General features: G+C 42.8%; 1 protein-coding gene across 1 annotated transcript in view; it reads right to left on the bottom strand.

Moving 5' to 3' along the window:
* Positions 1 to 18,579, bottom strand: part of LOC145344900 (adhesion G-protein coupled receptor F3-like) — a 64,063-nt gene extending 45,484 nt beyond the window's left edge. The window contains exons 1-5 of the mRNA XM_080192195.1: positions 18,435 to 18,579; positions 8,693 to 8,809; positions 7,992 to 8,055; positions 5,387 to 5,548; positions 2,538 to 2,681 (exon numbers count right to left, since the gene is read on the bottom strand). Coding sequence (XP_080048321.1) covers positions 2,538 to 2,681; positions 5,387 to 5,548; positions 7,992 to 8,055; positions 8,693 to 8,809; positions 18,435 to 18,500 — 553 coding nt within the window. The 5' untranslated portion in view covers positions 18,501 to 18,579. The remainder of the gene's footprint in view (positions 1 to 2,537; positions 2,682 to 5,386; positions 5,549 to 7,991; positions 8,056 to 8,692; positions 8,810 to 18,434) is intronic.
* Positions 18,580 to 19,267: the final 688 nt, after the last annotated feature.

Raw genomic sequence — 19,267 nt, 5'->3', positions numbered from 1 at the left:
AATAGCTGTTGTAGCCTTTGTTATGCTATTGATTGCTGAAATTGAGAAGCTTAATAGTTAAGGATAAAAGTCAGTCAGAAGAACAAACAAATCAAGAAACGGGGCTTAGGCATTGCCCAAGTTCAATTTTAAAAGTTTTTGTACTGTTGGAGAAAGCAAAGAATGAGTGATTTTCTCTTGAACAACCAGTAAGGACCCATGCTAGGGACCTTAATACCAAAGATCAGCCACTGCCTCTTAGCCAACAACTTGTCTGAAATGAAAGCTATGGCTCTTTTAATTCGCTGTGTCCCATGCACTCAGCAATCAGCAACATGGTTGGTTAGCCTGAAGCGGCCCAGCAGATGTAAGTTTGAACTTATTTCTGAGGGTCTAGGAAGAGCTGGAGTGCTCTTCATAAATAATCTGGTCAGCCCGTACTTCAAGGCCTCCCTTCCACATAATAACTTTTTTCTATCCATTCATGGGACATATGGGTCGCTGGTTGTGCCAGCATTTTTTGCCCATCCCTAGTCGCCCTTGAACTGAATGGCTTGCTTGGCCATTTCAGAGGTCAGTTGAGAGTCAACCACATTGTGGTGGCTCTGGAGTTGCATATAAGACAGGCTGGATAAGAAAAGCAGATTTCCTTCCCTAAGGGACAATAATGAACCAGTTGCGTTTTTCCAATATTCGACAATGGTTTCATGGTCATCAGCAGATTCTTATTTCCAGATTTTTTAAATCAAATTGTATTGAAAATTTTATTAAATTCCACCATCTGCTATGATGGGATTTGAACCTGAATCACCAGAACATTAGCTGAGTTTCTGGATTAGTAGTCCAGCAATAATACCACTAGGACATCGTCTCCCCTAAATTACCTCCCTGGTGAACAGGGTCTTAAAATATTGGCTTAATATCTGCCTCCAGGCAGCTCCCCAACTAAGAGGAATGAAAGAGGCAGCAGTGATCCTTGATCAGGAAGGAGACTGTCTGGGAGCTGGCAAGCTCACAAGACCTGAGTGTGTGGACATGAAGTGAAGTGCTCTGTTTGGGGAAGTACTGGTCATGGGAAGATGCTATTTGAAGAGGGCAGAGAAAGTCTGGGAGGGGGGGAGGGGGTGGTGCGATGGGAGGAGGATGTAATAGACACTGTCAGCAGTCAATGTGAGCAGTGTGCCAGGAATGCATGCCCAAAGATGCCAGCCAAAGGCCTGTTGAAAATCAGGCCTAATTATCATAAAATCGGCTGTATTACAGGCGCGGTCAGGTGAGAGAAGGAGGCAAAAGTGAACAGCTTTTGGAGTGTCTTACTGGTCAAAAGCAATGTCTTATTAACCCTCAGGCCCTGATTTTTACTGGCAAGGCTGCCCAAGGCTTGTAATATCGTGGCCAAGGCCAACAGGGGAATGCTGTTCTGCAAGACTCACCCACCTTGATTTCAGGGTGGCCTGTGAGTTGTAGGTTGAAGCCCCACTCCAACAACAATAGCTATAGCATGCATTCATACAGCTCCTTATAATGCTCCAAAGAGCTAAATACCAGCATTATCAGCCAAGATTTGACATGAAGCAAAATAAAAAGATCTTAAGATAGGAGACCAACAGCTCAAGCAAAGAGTAGATTTTAAGCAGCATTTTGAAGGAGGTAAGAGAGGCAGAGAGGTTTGGCTAGGGATTTTAAGAGTTTAAAGTGTAATTAAAGGCACAGTCCCAGTGGTGGAGCAATGGAAGTCTGGCACGCACAAGTGACTGGATTTGGAAGAACGTTGAGATCTCAGGTGGTTTGTAAGGCTGGAGGAGGCTACGCAAAGGCAGATGTGAGGCAGGGGGCACTGCCTGGTAGAGGAGGCTTCTAATGGAGAGATCGTTCAGTGCCTGCCCTGCCAGTGTGATTTGTGGGGCCCATTTCCAGCAATTCTTTAGACTGAGTATCAAAATATATGGTGGGAAAAGCTGGGAGCCAGCTGGCTACATTTTGCTTTTGTTGACACTTAGTTAAAAAAATTTAAAAATTCCATCCACTGTCTTTGGAATGATGTTAAGATGCACATTGATTTAATACTTAGGTATTTTCATTTTAATCACGAAAAATAACCAAAACTATTCATTATTAAATCTAAAACATTCTTTAAAGCATGTTAAATAGATGTTATAAACCTACAATCTGGAATTTCAGCTCAACTGTACTGGCTTTTATGGTGCCATTTCCCTCAAAATTTGAAGCTGCATTATCCCATTCTCCATTAATATAATGTAATTATATTAATTATAAATAATTATAATATTAATATAACATTTTAATACTATATTTACTTAATATAATGCTATAACAATATAACATTCTATCAGAGGAATGTAGCTTTTGAATTTTTTTTCCCACTTTAATAATTTTATCGAGTGGTTGTGAAAGATTAAACAGTACCATCATTTAGTTTTAACAAAGGAAGCAAAACTTAAACTGGGTTATGCTGAATTCCACTGTAAAAGTAAAGTTAAAAGTAGTATTTTTCTTTTCGAATGTTACTACTATGTTCAGACAATTGAATGAATTACCTTCAAGCGTTAGACTTGTGACATTTTCTGGATAGAATCCTATTTCGTCCATTCCCAGATGACTACTGTTACAGACGGCCGAGTTGTCCTGCACATAGTCATAACAGATGTTGCATACTGTTTCATTGCTCTCATAATTGCATTCTAAACAAATATAATGAATAGTCAATTATTAAAATTCTCAAAATGCTTTCAAACACTTTAAATAAGAAAGTGTACGTTCTATTAGTAAGCACGATTAGAAAAACATGACATTTCATCAGAAACGTCTTCACGTTGTTATATTTTCTTTCTTCTGCTCTTGAAGTAATTTGCCCCCTGTAAAGTGAAACATCCTCTTTGCCCTTCCAACCGACAAAGGTATCTGTCACTGGATCAGTGGCTAGGAAAAGTACAAGACTACTGTAGTCAGCCTTTTTAAATGTGTATATTTTTAGGGAGTTATTTGGTTCCCATCAATGATGGTGGAAATTGAACTTTTTTCTACATTTGAGCTCAAATGTCTGCATTGTTTACTGTCAGTTCAGACGTCAGATAAAACTCCTCCTGCTCTCATTGGTGTGGCATTTTGAGCATGATGTTGGCTACGTTTGAATTGAAATATTGGCTGTGGTTTTTCGGCTCCCGTTCGCAATGAGTGTCATGGCTCCGCATGGCCTGGGGTCTGGTGACTCACATTTGCCACATTCTCCATGACCTGGAAGCTGATGCAAGATGTGCTTCCAAAAGCGATTGGCCCGGATTGCAGTTTCACACTGGCTAGCCAATTACCGGGTAGCCAGTGTGAAATCCGCACTGAAAAAGATACAGCATTATTGGGAGTACCGGAAGAGTGCGGGCTCTAAGAAAAGGGAGGCTGCAGGCTGGCACTTGTAATGCACTCCCTCAAGGGCAAAGCTGCAACTGAGCTTTTTTATCCACTCGAGGGACTTGGACATCGCTGGCTGGCTGGCATCTATTGTCCATCCCTAGTCATCCTTGAGCTGAGTGGCTAGCTAGGCCATTTCAAAGGGCAGTTGAGAGTCAACCATATTGCTTTGGGTCAGGAGTCATATGTAGGTTAGACCAGGTAAGAACAATGGATTTTCTTTCCTAAAGGTCATTAGTGGCTTTTTCTGACAATTGTTTCATGGTCATCAGTAGATTCCTAATTCCGGATATTTTTTGTTGAATTCAAATTCCACAACCTGCAGTGGTGGGATTCGAACCTGGATCCCCAGAACATTAGTTGAGTTTCTGGATTAATAATGTCACTAGGCCATCACCTCCCCTGTCTCAGGGACTGCAGAGCTATGCAAATTAAATCCCAATGATAAAACGTAGCACGTTCAGACACAAATTCAGTCCCTGGACAATAATTTAAATATTATTTCAGCGCTGATATTTCATCCAGCCCTGGTTTGAGGTTACATTTGAGGTAGGGTTAAAATGTAAAGGCCGTCTGGCTGAACAGCCTGCCATCCAATCTTAAAAGTAGATGGACCATATAAAAATGCTTTCAATTGGACCCTTAATGGACTAAATTGTCTGCTTGATTGTTGGCATGCGCACATCTTGCACATTTGCAGAACAAAATATCATGCAAGTGTGCAGTGATATCAGGAAGTGCACTCAATGTCTTCCAGCACAATTTCATAGGCTTCTATGTCAGGCACACACCCATGTGAACAATCTAAAATTCTGGCCCAAGAATTGGTATGGCGATGCCAGCATTGGACTGGTCCAACGCCGGCATCTCCACATTATGACTACCATTGACACCACAAACTGTTGGCCCCAAGTGGAGAGGATCTCCAAGAAGATTGCGCATATCGACACAGACATCAAGTTTTTACAAAGATGCAAGAAAGCAGGCAAGGTACCAAAAGGACTACAGATCACGAACACACTCAGGCCAAGAATTGGTGTCAAGGTAATGGGTGGGCACCCATTGCTGCTGGTTTTCAAAGTAACTGCCACACTGATCTTCTATGCCAGTGGCCCCTTCCAGGATTCCACTGGGGACATCTGTGGGATTTCTCAAGCGTTCATGCAGAATTGCGTTCATATAGTCACAGATGCTTTTTTTTTGCCAAGGTCACAGTTACTCAACATGAATAGAGATTAAGCTAGCCAGGACCCCAGACCACTGGGCTTTGCTGAGATTTCCGGATTCAGACAGGTACAGGATGCCATTGACTGTGCTCACATGGTTATAAAAGATTCCAGGCAACAAGTACTCCAAAACATAAACTAGAAAGGCTAGCACTCACTTCCTCTCACTCAATATACCACTGCTCTATGACCACTATCAAACTTATATGCAGGTTTACACCAGATACCCAGGAAGAATCAGTGACTCATACAACTTGGGCAGAAATGCCCTTAAAAACATCAGAAGATGCACTTTTTAGTCTGATCCTGATACTTTTCCAGGGTTGTGGGGGGTGGGGGGCATGTTTTGTGCATGTTTTCTGGTGGGGCAGGGCCTGATAGAACCAGCAAGCTAAGCTCCACAGAGATAAGGGTGTTGTTTTAAAGGGTTCCCCTTTCTCAAAGTCCACCCCATCCCCCCATTCCAGGTTGGCACTGCCAGGCTGGCACTGCCAAGATGCCAGGAGGCCATGTCAGGGTACTGTTTGGCTATGTCCCTCACCACCCAGAATTTGTATCCTCCTCCGAGGCCCTGGTTTGCTCATCGTGATTGGTTTCCCAGGGGTCTTCTGGAGACCCCAGAGGCAACGACGTTAAGCTGTTCAAGAAGATTTAAATTGAGTCAGGTTAGTGAGGTTAAATTCATCCCCACAGTACACTTAATAAATTTTACCACATGTATTAACATATTTGCACAGCAATAAACCATAACTTACCATCTGTGATGTTCAAATTAAGTATCGTAAGAATAGTTTCTGTTCCAGGGATAGTAATACTAAAAGGGAAAACTATTCTGTTCACATATTCGGCAACGGTCTTGAAGTTAGTGTCTTCGAAATTCATATCTGCATAATAAAATCCCTTTGCATATTGAATACCTGAAATATGGAAGAATGCAAAGAATGAGCTACTCAATGTAAATTTTACACAAAAAAAATGGCTACGAAACTCATTTTGGGAAGTAACACAGGCTATTTGAAAATGAACTGGTGGCACATTTCAAACCCCACTCCATTTTCTTTTCCTTTGAAGTCAATTGAAATATCAATTGTGGGCTTATGTAGGCAATATCAGATTTCACTTTTTGGAAGAGATATTCAACCAAGGCTCCTTCTGCAACTCAAGTAGGAAATTCACTGTTACTATCCAAATAAGAGCGGGGAAATTCTTAGGGCGTCTTCACAAACATCTATCTCTTAACCAATAGTTTTGATTAGTTAGTCATTTGTCCCATTGCTGTTTTGTGACGTATCACGTACACAACTCACCTGTCATGTTTGCCTGTGTTGCAATAATATGCAAGTACAATTTCCTTCCTATTGCAATGATCAATTTCACTTATATATTTACAGCTCTGATCAAGGGTAATCCTTGGCTCTAAACGTCAGCTCTATTCTCTCTCCACAGATGCTGTCAGACCCGCTGAGATTTTCCAACCTTTCTGTTTTTATTTTTTTATCGTTGATTTGCTAATGAAACATAAAGGCTGCGATTCTCCCATCCCACTAATTTTTTAGCTCAGCAGGCCTGGAGATTGCCTTAAGGGCCAATTCGTGGGGTTTGTGCACACACTAATGTCCTGTCTGCATTGCCCAGTGCCAGATTTGTGGCACTGATGGCTGTGTGCCAGATATTGGTGGAATGGCACAAAGAATATTTAAATGGTCATTTAAACATAATTTGAATGAAATTAGTGGGCCCGCTAGCATCTTCTACACACTGGAGTATTTCAGACTAGCTCCCTACCAACAGGCACTAGCGGCCTGACCCCGCTGAAGTGAAAGGGGGCAACTAGTGTTCTTCAGAGGATAGGAAGTTGGGGGGTGCCACCTGGGCATGGGCACATTGGCACTGCCCGTCTGTGCCCTGGCACTGCCCATGGGGAAAAGTGCCAATGCACAGGGGCACCTTGGCACTGCCCATCAGGCATGTTGAGTGCCAAGGCAGTGGGGCATAAGGGAGTGGGACCTTTATGGGGCAGGGCTGCAAGGGCAATCAGTGGGTGTAGGGGGTTCCTCTATCACTTTGCTTCGTGATCGGTGGTGAAAGCAGGGAGGCCAGCTATCGGGGCAGGCTGAGGGGGGTGGTGTCAGCTGGGAGGGTGCGGCATGGTTGATTAGCCTGCTGGGGTGGCCAGGGTAGCCAGGGTGGCCAGCACTGCAGGGTGGGGGGTTGCTGTTGGGGGAGTGAGAAATTGGAGGTAAGAGTGGGTTGGGCCCAAGAATGGTCAGGGAGCCAGTGATTGGACTGTGGGTGGTGCTGAGAGCCGGTGTGCGGGGGTTGAGATGCTGGCCAGTGATCGAGCTGGCCAGCAATTTGGAGGTTGGCAATGTGGGGCCATTGCACATGCTCCAATCTTAGCACTGACAGGTTGGTACATGCATAGTAGCCTGCTCAGCGCACTGATTTCAGTCTCTCCAGGGGAAATAGGCCCCATCTCCTGAAATTTAATGATATTCATGTTGGTGTCCTCTGCAGTGCAAAGAGTGTGGGAGATTGTAGTCTGAATACCTACTGAAAGAAACAGCACAAATTACTCCAATTTTCATGTGAATTTGACACTTAGGGTGAAATTCTCTCCCCAAAATTCTAAGTGTTCAAATCGCATGAAAACTGGAGTAATTCATGCTGGCATTTTCAGTGTGAAGGTGCTCCCTGGGCATTGACACTTTGTCCCTTGGGTAGTGCCAGGAGCACAGGCTGGCATTGCCAGGGTGCCCATACCTAGGTGGCACTCCCTTCCCACCACCCAACCCTTCTGGGGGGGTCCCGATTGCACCCTTGTCACTCCAGCGGGGTTGATCCAATAGTTCCCCATTAGTGGTGAGCTAGTGTAATCTCCGCTGGAGTGAAATACTCTGGCGGGGTGGGAGATGGTAGAGGGCCTGGATACTTCAGTCCTGGGCCTGCTAATCTCATTCAAATTATATTTAAATAACCATTTAAATGGTCTTTGCACCTCCCCGCTGATTTCTAGCACGGAGCTGGAAATCCAGCGCTGGGGAGACACAAGTGGAGCGCAAGCAAGAGTGTGAACCCCCGTGAACCAGCTAACGTGACAATCTCCCAGCCCACTGTGCTAAAACATTAATACAGCTGGATGGGGGAACTGTGTCCTTAAAATTATATTGGAAGAATTCCACCCAAAATATGTAAAGAGCAAGAAGAAATAAAGTCTGTCATTTTTAATCAAATTATTGAATAGAATCCTTTTTAGACTCCTGATATTGCACTTCTTGTGTTTTATTATCTGATGGTAATATATAAAAAAAATCTTAATCACTAGGCATCGTGAAATTGGAGATGTATTTTATTTCTTACCTTTGGTGGTCTTCTCATTTTCATGAGATTCATTAGACTGTGCTTCGATTGAATAAAGGGAGACCTGCAAATTGGACAAATGATCTTAAGAATGAACAATGTGATTTTTGAAGATTAATCATTCTACTATGTTTGTACTTTTCATGTCTACCAATGAAGTCTTTGTAACACAGTGGCCCATGGAGGCAGTTTATATTTAGCAAAGGTTTTCAAGGAACATGAAAGACAAAGGGAGATCACTAAAGAATAGGGAATATCTGTAACATTTAATGCATGTAAATCAATCAGAATACAATTATTTTGTCACTTTTATTCCATTGATATGATGAGTCTTTGGGGAAAGACAGTTGATATTAAATATAAACGTTGCCTTCAATGTTGTGGGGAGGTATGATTAAATTAGATATTGGAATCTGAGTTTACACACAAATATGTAAATAAGTGACCTATTTCATTAGAATGTGGGCTTGATTCACCTCCACAATCCTACCCACTACATGCAAATGAAACCAGAGAACAAAGCCCAGGTGTACAACCCATCCTCTTTTGTCAGCTTATTTCTCATCCTGAAAAGTAATATTTGGCCCAGGGTGGTGATGGTGAAGGCTCTCAGTCTCCGAATGACAGAACCACTCTAACAATTATACTAAGAATATACATATAGATATATATACACATATATGTATAGAGTGATTTCTTACACTTGATTCTTGTGCTGAGCATTGCTGATTTGCCTCAACTTTTGAATGGAAGAGGGGAAGCAAAAGCCAGTAAACCACAGTCACGAGGAACATCATCTTCACTGTTTTGCTCTTGATCTGGAACATAGAGGAAAATTAAAAATAATAGGACAATAGTGTAAAAGTTACACGTCAAGGCCATTATTATCTTGTTTTATGCTCATTGACCTTACCTAGGGACAATGAAGCATTGAAGAGAAGCAGGGCAATTGGGTCAGAAAGTGGGCCAGCTTGGTGGTGTTATACCTGCAGTATATACTAATTTGAAGCAACTATCAGCCCTAGAATAGGCATAATCAATCTTATTAGTTGCAGATGTGCTGTTGGGGCAGGATTGGAGTACTGTGAAGTTTGTGTTTGCACTGATCAGGAAAGGGCTGACATTACCAAATCTTCTGAGTTTGGTTCTCATTTGGTATGCAAGGCGAGTTTCTGGCCTTAGCTTGAAAGAGCAACTTACCAAAGGTGGCAAGAAATACTACATGTCATCCGTCCTTTCAGATAATGCAACCATGTAGAACTAAGTGGGGTCAAGTTTTTCAACTTTTCCAGAAGCTTTTTGAAGCCACAAGCTTTTGTGGGGGTATAAACAAATGTGGGGGCAGGAATTTGAGTCTTTGGGCAAGCATTGGAGTGATACATGAAACCTGCCTCTGTGAAATTGGAATTGCAATTGCATGAAGTAGCTTTCAGGAGGGATAACCATATCTATGCTCCCTTCCCTGAGAATAGCATTGTGTCATGCCAGTTTCATTTCCCATACTGGAAGCATCGTGAACTTCCTGTGGGTGTGAAGGTAGAAATTAGAGATGGGAGCAGTGTGTAGCTAATGGCAGCCATGTCATGCCCCTGTTGTTATTCAGCAGAAATGAAATTGCTAACAATGCTGATTGATCAATTGCCTATTACATACAACACATGTGTTCAACACAAGATCATTCTTATGTTAAAAGAGGAAGATGCAATGGCTGAAAAGTTGAAATTGAAGGCGAGCAAAACAGTTATGGTATGCTATAGATGTTCTTGGAGACATTGACATAGTTGTGTTGATCCAGAAGCAGTTGGCCTCACTTGTGGTAGGTAGGTGTGGTAATGGTAATAAAAATGATAGTGGTGAATGATCTGGTTCTTGTGCCTACTGATATCCTTGGTATGTCCTTTATTTTGTTTTGCTTTTTTTAGAATGCAAGCAACACCGTCAGGGCTTGATCATTCTTAGTTGCCCTGAAAACATGGCTTTCTCATTGAACTACTGCTGTCCTTCCGGTGATTTTGCTCCCAAATAGTGTTAGAGAATTTTTGGGTATTGCCCAGTGGTAGTGAATGATTGACAAGATACACTCAAATAGGGATAGTGCGTCACTTGGAGAGAAACTTGGAGATTATGGCATTTCAACCACTCTGATGCATTTTATCTTCTCAGATTGCAAGCAAGAGTGTTGCCAGGAAAGTTGCCAAATTGCTGAAGTGAATTCTACAAATCCTATTTGACACTAGAGTCAAAATGCAGTATGCTGGAGGCGTACTGATTATGTCATCTCTTCTAGACTGGATCATGTCAGGGGCAGCATGGTGGCACAGTGGTGAGCACTGCTGCATCACAGCTCCAGGGACCCGGGTTCAATTCCGGCCTCAGCTCACTGACTGTGTGGAGTTTGCATAATCTCCTCATGTCTGTGTGGGTTTCCTCCAGGTGCTCTGGTTTCCTCCCACAATCCAATGATGTGTAGGCTAGGTGGATTGGCCATGCTAAATTGCCCCTAGTGTCAATGGGATTAACAGGGTAAATATGAGGGGTTATGGGAATAGGGTTTGAGTAGGATTGTGTTTGGTGCAGACTCGATGGGCCGAATGGCTTCCTTCTGTGCTGTAGGTATTCTATGATTCCAACTGTTGCTGCAGCTTCACCCATCCATATGATTTAGCATATATTTTGCCCTACATTTCTCACTTGAGTTTTTTTAAGATGATGGAAGACTTTGAGGGGTTAGAAGGTGAGCCATTCATCAGTGTATCAGCTTCTGCTCTGCTATTATAGTCCTTGTGCTAATATAACTTATGGTAAGCTTCTGATCATCAATAAAAGGCAAATCATGATAAATAATTTGTAAATTAGATCAAACGTGGAGCAAGAAAAGCTATATTCAATATATTTGGTTATTCAAATTTAGAAATGCATTATGCTGAATGAAAAGACAGAAACATCCAAGAGGGCATTATTACTGAAATGGTAAAAAGATAATATGCCAAGAACAAAGAACAAAATAAATTGTAACGCAGGAATAGGCTCTTTGGCCCTCCAAGCCTGCACCGACTATCCTGCCAAACTGAACTAAAACCCCCCATCCTTCTGGGGACCATATCCCTCTATTCCCATCCTATTCATGTATTTCTCCAGGTGCCCATTAAAAGTCACTATCATATCTGCTTCCTCTACCTCCCCCAACAGCAAGTTCCAGGCACTCACCACCTCGTACAACTTCTTTAAACCTTGCCCCTTGCACCTTAAACTTATGTCCCCTTGTGACTCTTCCACCTGGGAAAAAGCTTCTGACTATCCACTCTGTCTTATGCCCCTCATAATCTTGTAGGCTTCCATCAGGTTGCCCCTTAACCTCTGTTGTTCCAGTAAGAACAAACTAAGTTTCTCCAATCTCCCTTCATCGCTAATGCCCTCAATACCAGGCAATATCCTGGAAAATCTTTTCTGTACCCTCTCCAGAATGGTTCTCCATTCACCTGAAGAAGAGGGAAACCCCTTGAAAGCTAGTGAGTTTACTATCAAATAAATCAGTTGGTCTAAAACCTGGTGTTGTCAGACTTTTTACTGTACCTCCCCTGCAGCCAGCGAGAATACAAAGATTTCTCTCAAGGTCCCAGCAATTTCCTCCCTTACCTCTCTCAGTATTCTGAGATATATCCCATCAGACACTGGGGACCTTAATGTTTCTCAAGAACCCCAATGCTTCTTCCTTTTTGATCTCAACATCACCCAAACTATCTATACCCTTCCCCAGACTCATCATCCACCAAGTTCTTCTCCTTAGTGAATACCTCACCCATTTCCTCTGGCTCCACGCATATATTCCCTCCCCTGTCCTTCAGTGGGCCAATCCTCTCCCTGGCTACCCTCTTGCTCTTTATATATGTATAAAAAGCCTTAGGATTTTCCTTAATCTTGCTGGCCAATGACTTTTTGTGACCTCTTTTAGTGCCCGGCTCCCTGCTTAAGTTTCTTTTTACTTTCCTTGTATTCCACACTTGCTTCGTGAGTCCCCAGACTTCAAGCCTTGCCAAATGCTTCCATTTTCTCTTTGACTAAGTTCACACTATCTATCATTATCCAAGGTTCCCGAAACTTGCCATACTTATCCTTCATCCTTACAGGAATGTGCTGGTCTTGAATTCCTATCAACATACACTTGAAAGCCTCCCACATGCCAGATGTTGATTTGCCCTCAAACATTTGCCCCCAATCTACTTTCTTCAGTTCCTGCCTAGTATTGTTATAATTAGCCACTCCCCAGTTTAGCACCTTAACTTGAGGACTACACTTATCTTTATCCATCAGTAGTTTAAAGCTAACTCAACTGTGGTCACTGTTCCCGAACTGCTCCCCTACTAAAACATTAACTACCTGGCTGGGCTTATTCCCCACTACCAGGTCCAGTATGGCCCCTTCCCTACTTAGACTATCTACATATTGCTTTAAGAAGCCCCCCTGGATGCTCCTTACAAATTTTGCCCCATTCATGCTCCTAGCACTAACTGAGTCACAATCAATATAAGGAACATTCAAATCTCCTATCACAACAACCCTGTTACTTTTACATCTTGCCAACATCTGCCTACGTATCTGTTCCTCTGTCTCCCGCTGGCTGTTGGGCAGCCTATAGTAAACACCCAACACTATGACTACAACTTTCCTATTCTTGAGCTCTACCCATATTGCCTCACTGTATGAGCCCTCTGAAGTGTCCTCCAGCAGTACAGCTGTGATACTCTCCTTAACCAGTAGTGCAACTCTCTCACCCGTTTTACTACTCCCTCTATCCTGTCTGAAACATCTGTATCCTGGAATATGAAGCTGACAATCCTGTCTTTCCCTTAGCCAAGTCTCTGTAGTTGAAACAACATCATAGTTCCATGTACTAATCCAAAGTCTAAGTTTGTCTGCCTTACCTATTACACTTCTTGCATTGAAACAAATGCACTTCAGTCCACCAGACCCTCTTTGATTACAACCACACCCCCACACCCTGTTTGCTCTTTCTCTGAGTCTTACTGGCCCTACTCTCTAGTTCTCCTTCAGTTAATTCACCTTTACTTTGGTTCCCACCCCCCTGCCAAGCTAGTTTAAATCCTCCTGTGTGACACAACCAAACCTCCTGGCCAGAATATTTATGCCCTTCCGGTTTAGATGCAACCTGTCCTTCTTGTTCAGGTTCCACCTGCCCTAGAAGAGACTCCAATGGTCCAGATATCTGAAACCCTCCCTCGTATACCAGTTGTTTAGCCACGTGTTGAGCTGTGCTATCTTCCTATTTCCAGCCTCACTAGCAGGTGGCACAGGGAGTAATCCTGAGATTACAACCCTGGAGGTCCTGCTTTTTAATTTTCTATTTAACTCCCTAAACAGCTGCTGCAGGACCACATTGTTAGTATTAATATGTACCACGACCATGGCTGTTCAGTCTTTCCCTTCAGAATGCTTTCTGCCCGTTCAGATACATCCTGGACCCTGGCACCAGGGAGGCAACATACCGTCCTGGAGTCTCTTTCACCTCTAGAGAAGTACCGACCTGCACCGCTAACCATAGAATCCCCTATAACTATTGCTCTGGTGCTCTTTGTCCCTCCCTGCTTAACAACAGTCAGCCATGGTACCACTGCTCTGGCTGCTGCTGTTATCCCCACCAACAGAATTCAAAATGGTATGCTTGTTAGAGAGGGGGACAACCACAGGGGATTCCTGCACTTACTGCCTGTCTCTTCTAGCGGTCTCCCATCTATCTGCCTGCACATTGTGTATGACTATGTCTCTAAAGTTCCTATCTATGACACTTTCTGCCGCCTTCATGTCCTAAGTGCATCCAACTCCTGCTCCAAACTATCCACTGTGAGGAGCTGCAACTGGGTGCACTTCCTGCAGATATAGTTGTCCGAAATGCTGGAAGCGTGAGAGAGAAGTGAGAGAGTTCTGTGTACCTTAGCTAGAAATAATTTGAAGCTGTCACAATGATGCTCAGTGGCAGCGAATAAAACAGTAAGATGTTAGAATATATTTGAACAATTAGTCAATTATTTCTTCCACATAATAAATCATTGGTGGGACTGTATTTTGATGGTTGTGTACAGTTTTAGTCATAGCAGTACAAAAAGGATATATCAAAAAATATCTGCATCTTTAAGAGTTCCACCTCACAAGGGCGGAAGGGAAGTCAAGCCATTTCTAATGCACAATGATTGTGAATTGGATTCCTTGTTTGGACAAAACAGCTACACTCAAGTGGCACAGTGATGGGCGGTATGGTGGCACAATGGCTAGCACTGCTGCCCTAGGTTCAATTCACGGCTTTGGTCACTGCCTGTGTGGAGATTACACATTCTCCCCGTGTTGGCATGGGTTTCCTCCGGGTGCTCTGGTTTCCTCCCACAGTCAGAGAGGCGTGCTGTTTAGGTGCATTGGCCATGCTAAATTCTCTTTCAGTGTACCGAAATAAGGCTGGATTGTGGCAAATAGTGGATTTTCACACTAACTTCATTGCAGTGTTTAATGTAAGTCTACTTGTGACACTAATAAAAATAAAAAAAGTAAAAATATGGGACCTTGTCAAAGATCTTGCTAAAATCTATACAGATTGTATTAAATGCATTACCCTAATTGACATGTCTGTCATCTCCTGATCACATTAATCAGACAAGATCTTCTCTTAGGAAATCCATGCTGAGTGCCCTAGATTAATCCATGTCTTTCTTAAAGGTGATTTATACCATCTCCAAATTTTCTCCAGTAATTTGCCCAACACTGATGCTGGATTGATTGGCTTGTAATTACTCAGGATATACTTCTACATAAATAATTGTATAACATTAGCAGTTCTTCAATCGTTTAGTACAACCTGTATCCAGGGAAGATTGGAAACGGATGCAAGTTTCCATTATTTTTTTCCCTTGCTTCCCTTCACAGCTTGGAACATTACCTTCTTTCAGTTAGGACTCAGTATTCCTCCGGGTTGAACACCATTTGGGGAAAGTAGTGAGAGGATACATAATATATTCTGGGTGGGATTACTGAGAGTGGCTCAGCAGTACTGACACTGACTCAACTGGTTGAATCCTGCAGGATATGGCTGCCAGGCTTGGCTTGCGGTAGGTGGCAAAAGAATCAACACAAGGAATCAATCAACTTCACCAATACCTTATCAATGTAACTGTCACAACTGCATCTATCATAACAACATCAGTAGGAGTGACAACCATATATATGTTTTGGACACCAAGTATAACGTGTCCACCCTCCATCTGGGCACCTGACATTACCACTGAGATAAGCGGGATATATTAACCAAAATTCCATCTTTCACCTTTTGGATCATAGAATCTACATTATAGAAAGAGACCATTTGGCCCATCAAGCCTGCACCAACAACAATCCCACCCAGGTTCTATCCCCATATTTATTCTTCTAATCCCCCTGATACTAAGAGAGAATGTAGCATGGCCAATCCACCTTACGCATACATCTTTTTGACTGTGGGAAGAAACCGGAGCACCCGGAGGAAACCCACGCAGACATGAGGAGAATGTGCACAGATCTATCTGTCCACATAGACAGTCACCCGAGGCCGGAATTGAACCCGGTTCCCTGGCACTGTGAGGCAGCAATGCTATCCACTGTGCCATTGCGTCACCTGTTTTGCATCCACCCACAACAATAGGTAGATAAAAGATAGTCAGTGTTCCTTGAATGCTGTCCTCACTACATCTTGAGATCAGCATCTAATTCCATGTACCACATGCATGCTCTTGAATTCTCTTCAGCAGCACCAACTCACTGTTTCAAAACTGCTCTGGTCAGTAGTTTCATTTCATCTTGTATCATCTGACACATTAACATAAAAACTACTTTCTTCCTTTCAGGTATGAAGGGTTGCAAGATTCAACAACTAATTGGTATCAATGTCTCTCCAGATTATTCTTCCCATCACATTCCTCTAAACATTTGAACATACAAATTGGGAGCAGGAGTAGGCCACTCAGCCCCTTGAGTCTGCTCTGCTATTCAGTAAGATCAAGGCTGATCTGATTGAAAACTCAATTCCACATTCCGACCAACTCCTGATAACATTTCACCCCCTGGATTATCAAGAATCTATTTATCTCTGCCTAAAAAAATTCAAAGTTTCTGCTTCCAATGTCTTTTGAGGAAGAGTGCCAAGTACGGAGAGGAAAATGTTCTCACCTCTGTCTTAAATGAGTGACTCCTTATTTTTAAACAGTGATTCCTAGTTCTGGATTCTTCTACAGAGGGCAATATTGTTTTCATATCAACAAAGACTTCTCAGGATCTTGTATGTTTAAAATAAGATGCCTCTTATTCTTCAAAACTCCAGCAGATACAAGACTAGCCTGTCTAACTTTTCCTCGTAAGGCAACATGTCCATTCCCAGTGTTAGTCTGGCAATATTCTCTGAACTGCTTCCAATGCATCCTTCCTTAATTGAGGAAACTAATACCGTAAACTGTACTCTTGATACAGTCTCATCAATGCCCTATGTAACTGAAGCATAACTTTGCTATTTTGTGTTCAGTTCTCCTTACAATAAATGATTGCATTCTAATAGCTTTCCTAATTACTTGCTGTACCTGCGTACTAACCATTTGCGATTCATGCACTACAGTATAGCTTGTGAAACAGAATCTCATCTTTCAATTAGGCACCTACCTTACTGGCTCAACATTGGGATCAACAGTTTCAATTTTTTCTACGGGGGAAGAGTCATTGGCTCCAAACAATAACACTATTTCTCCCTCCACAGATGCTGCCAGGTCTGCAGAGTTTTTCCAGCATTTACTGTTCTAATTTCATGTTAGAAGGGATTACACATGTGAATACAGCGATGAGGTCAACTCTGCATACCCCCTATACATTGTAAGTGTTTAATTATTTTCATTGACCACTATATGTTTTATTTTTGTTTCTCCTCCCAGGCTAGATATTTCCTATAAATTGCTTTCAAGGAATGGGCAGTGCCACTCCACCTGAATCTCACGTTCACAGGTTAGAAGACAGTGCCCTTCCAAGCTGAGTTGCCATCTTGGTGTGGCTAAGATCTGTGCTAAGGGAATCAAGACATGGTCATAGATCTCAGAGTTTCAGCACATTCTGTGGCACTGCTGTCACAAGATTACTTTCACAAAACAATGGGAAACTTCACTTCACAAAATCTTTTTGGGGGAGTGAGTTATAATTGCAAAAATGTAAAATGTTTTAGGATTTATTGGCAAGAGGTCCTTGTCTTTTTTTTAATGCAACCACAGTGAATGCAGACGATGTTCAGGAAGGAGGTCTATTTAAAAACAGAAGTCTCACCCATTTCAGAAACAATAAAACACAGCATAGTGTGTGCAATGGCAGGGCTTTGGGATTGAGGACCTTGTAAGAAAATTTGATCTGAAACCTCAGAAGTACGTGCACTGATGAAGAGTTATCCAGAATAAACTAGGCTTGTACTGGTTAGAGTTTAGAAGAATGAGGGGAGATCTCATTGAGACGTATAAGATGATGAATGGGATGGATAGGATAGAGGTGGAGAGACTCTTCCCGCTCAGAAAGGACAATAGGACTAGGGGGCACAGCCTCAAGATAAAGGGGGGGCGGTTTAGAACAGAGTTGAGGAGGAACTTCTTCACTCAAAGGGTGGTGAATCTCTGGAATTCTCTGCCCGTTGAGGTGGTGGAGGCTGCCTCGCTAAATATTTTTAAGACGCGGGTTGATGGGTTTTTGATAAGCGAGGGGATTAAGGCTTATGGGGAGAGGGCGGGAATGTGGAACTGAGCCACGACAGATCAGCCATGATCTTATTGAATGGCGGGGCAGGCTCGAAGGGCTAGATGGCCTACTCCTGCTCCTATTTCTTATGTTCTTATGAAATGTTCACAAAAAAAACTTTGCTGTCGTTTATGCCAGCAGGGCCTTCCAGCCCCACAAATGGTGCAAACCCATCATGGATTTCTGGGTAGTGAGGGGTGCGTTCAACAGCAAACCCTGCTGACAACGGCGGGACCATAAGATCCCATCACCAGTGAGCAGTGTGCACCTCCCACTGCTTTGAAACGCACCTCGAAGGGAGAGGAAACTCTTGCCACTGCCTCTGTTCTCTCTCTACAGATGCTGTCAGACCTGATGAGATTCTCCAGCATTTTCTCTTTTTGTAGTTTTACCACAGAAATCAATTTGATAATGAACCTTTGCCACAAAATTGTGAGGACTTTATGGCCAGTATTTTACAGTCTCACTTGGGAGAGGCTTGTAAAATCCCACCTGAGGCCAACAGCGAATTCTGTTCTGTGAACCCTACCCAGGGCAGGAGTGGCACTAAAATTCTGACATACGTTTCATTTTATGTATTAATTTCTGAGAAACATTAAACAGAAAATTATTTTGTCCAACTGTTTAAAAATGATAGTGCGTACTCACACTTTTCACAAAATCTTCAGATCTCTTTGGTCCTTTGCGCTCAGTTGAAATAGATAAGGTAGCCATGGTTCTCCATTCGATGCTGAAAGATTTTGACCAACTCTCTGTATTCTACAGTGGTGCGTGCTGACAGTTATACATGCATTACTAACCTAGGTAAACAGTTGGGCTTTGTGCTCATATCATCTGATAATCTGTTTACAAATATGGAACAGTTCACACATTTGCATTTTGAATTTAAATTTACAAATGTTGGCCCAGAATTTCCTGGAGTGGGCATTGCACAAAGTATGTTTTTAGTTAATCTTTTCCCTTCATGCAAGTGATTTTACCCTGTAGATTCTGGAAGGGAGAGCAATGGGGCATCTGGGAATTTTATGCATTATGGGGCAAACAACTTACCTCCTTAACAAATGAAATTTAAAATGTGAGAAACAGAGGGGCGACAGAGTTATTTTTAAAGCATTTCCCAGCCCACCACCTTCCCACCCAACCCCCAACCTGTTTCCTCATATTACAGGGGCTGGCCAGTGTAGTGTGGCTTCAGGCTGCCCACCCTTAGGCCTATGGAGGCCCTTAAGTAGGCAATTAATGGCCACTTTAGGATCCTATTCTGCCTCTGCTGCTGTAGTATACGTAGCTGTGGAAGGCAGATAGCCTGGAAGATTTCACAGTGAGGGTTAGAGGCCGGAAAGATGGTGGAGTATCTCCTCTGTGGAGACCCCACACCCACTGGCGGAACCCACTCCCCAAGTTGGTACCACCCCATTATGCCTCCCATGCTATCCCTGAAACCTGGCACTTAGCCCCCAACCCCTCCAACGCCCCTCCAT

The sequence above is a fragment of the Carcharhinus amblyrhynchos genome, chromosome 7 (genome assembly GCF_965287045.1).
Source record: "Carcharhinus amblyrhynchos chromosome 7, sCarAmb.v2.hapA, whole genome shotgun sequence".
Lineage (NCBI taxonomy): Eukaryota > Metazoa > Chordata > Chondrichthyes > Carcharhiniformes > Carcharhinidae > Carcharhinus > Carcharhinus amblyrhynchos.
The sequence above is the reverse complement of the archived record's forward strand: the minus strand, read 5'-3'. Positions and strand labels throughout refer to the sequence as shown.